This window comes from Limulus polyphemus, unplaced genomic scaffold (genome assembly GCF_000517525.1).
Source record: "Limulus polyphemus unplaced genomic scaffold, Limulus_polyphemus-2.1.2 Scaffold15165, whole genome shotgun sequence".
Taxonomy (NCBI): Eukaryota; Metazoa; Arthropoda; class Merostomata; order Xiphosura; family Limulidae; genus Limulus; species Limulus polyphemus.
The window spans coordinates 4,490-6,242 of NW_013680775.1; the positions used below are offsets into that span (position 1 = coordinate 4,490).

Consider the following 1,753-nt stretch of genomic DNA (forward strand, 5'->3'; position numbering starts at 1 on the left):
ATTGTTTTGCACCGACGTTCTAATTCTATACATTGTTTTGCACCGACGTTCTAATTCTATACATTGTTTTGCACCGACGTTCTAATTCTATACATTGTTTTGCACGGATGTTCTAATTCTATACATTGTTTTGCACCGACGCTCTAATTCTATACATTGTTTTGCATCAATGTTCTAATTCTATACATTGTTTTGCACTGATGTTTTAATTCTATACATTGTTTTTCACTGATGTTCTAATTCTATACATTGTTTTTCACTGATGTTCTAATTCTATACATTGTTCTGCACTGACGTTCTAATTCTATACATTGTTCTGCACTGACGTTCTAGTTCTATAATTTGTTTTGCACTAACGTTCTAATTCTATACATTGTTTTGCACTAACATTCTAATTCTATACATTGTTTTGCACCGACGTTCTAATTCTATAATTGTTTTGCACCAACGTTCTAATTCTATACATTGTTTGCACTGACGTTCTAATTCTATACATTGTTTTGCACTGATATTCTAGTTTCATACATTCTTTACTGTCAAAAAAGGATTTTTCTTTTACACGGGTTGAGAGCCAACTATTGTTAGATCCTACACCACATAAGGTCAAGGTCATATCCCTCCCATGCCAAGATGGAAGCCACATAGCATCTGGTGCTGAACTTCAACTTTATTGGTGGATTAGAATGATGATATTTCTCACGAATGGGATACCAGTCCATTGCAGGTTAACCCCCATCATACAGCTGGGTATCAAGGACACAACAGAATGATGCAAGCCAGTCTTGAACTTGCAATCATCCAACTGTGAGACCAAAGCGTGAAGCCACTAAGACACGTTGCCTACTTTGGTTTACTTTAGTGTATCCCAATTCACTCGTTTTCAGACTATTAATTGACAGAAAAAGTTCTATGCCCAGATAATAGAGAGAATGCTAGGTGAAAGAAAGAGTAAATAATAACTTATCCAATATTTAACTAAAACTCTGATTTATTATATGAACTGAACAATAATGTTAGTGGTGTCAAAGAAAATCTGATAAAAAAAACCAGAATAAGTAGTCACAGGAAAAAATATTTAATACTTTTTAATTGTTTCTTGGTTGGCTCTGTGAACACAATTTATATGTTATTTTAAAGTTATCATAAATAAGACACTAAAATCGTCATTATTGAAATGTCATATTTATACTGTGAAAGTAACTTTTTCATTTAATTGAACTTTATCGCAGCAATCAAAGGCCACACCTAATATTTCCAAACACGTTTCTAACAGCTATCAGGACCTTGGGAAAACACAGACTTATAACAATTTAACTCATTTTATATAATTCATTTCATTTGAGATAACTGCCATAAAAACGAAGACACAAAGAAGAGGACGTAGTGGTTAAAGTTTAAATATACAGACAAAGTTCTAGTTTTTTTTTATGACATTATCGAACACCACAATGTACTTAACACAATAAATTAATATAAATATCATTTTAGCTTCAAGTTCATAAACTACCAACAATTCTGAAACTCACTTTCTTTATATTTGATTCCTGTATCTTTTCCATGGCAAGCTTGATTTTTTCTGATTTCATTATATCCTGAGCATCCTTGAATAGTTATAAATATTTATCAGTTCATTCACTTTCATTAGGAAACACAAGTAATATTTTTTCAGATGTCAAAAGTTCTATAAATAACAAAAGAATGGTCACACTAAACTTGTGTTAGTGGCAGAAGAATGGTCACAATAAACTTGTGT

At 31.9% G+C, this 1,753-nt stretch overlaps 1 protein-coding gene across 1 annotated transcript in view; it reads right to left on the reverse strand.

The window, feature by feature from the left end:
* The window catches only part of LOC111084241 (amyloid beta A4 precursor protein-binding family B member 1-interacting protein-like), a 5,915-nt gene extending 4,318 nt beyond the window's left edge, over nucleotides 1-1,597 (reverse strand). Inside the window, exon 1 of the mRNA XM_022381011.1 lies at nucleotides 1,527-1,597. Coding sequence (XP_022236719.1) covers nucleotides 1,527-1,586 — 60 coding nt within the window. The 5' untranslated portion in view covers nucleotides 1,587-1,597. The remainder of the gene's footprint in view (nucleotides 1-1,526) is intronic.
* Nucleotides 1,598-1,753: the final 156 nt, after the last annotated feature.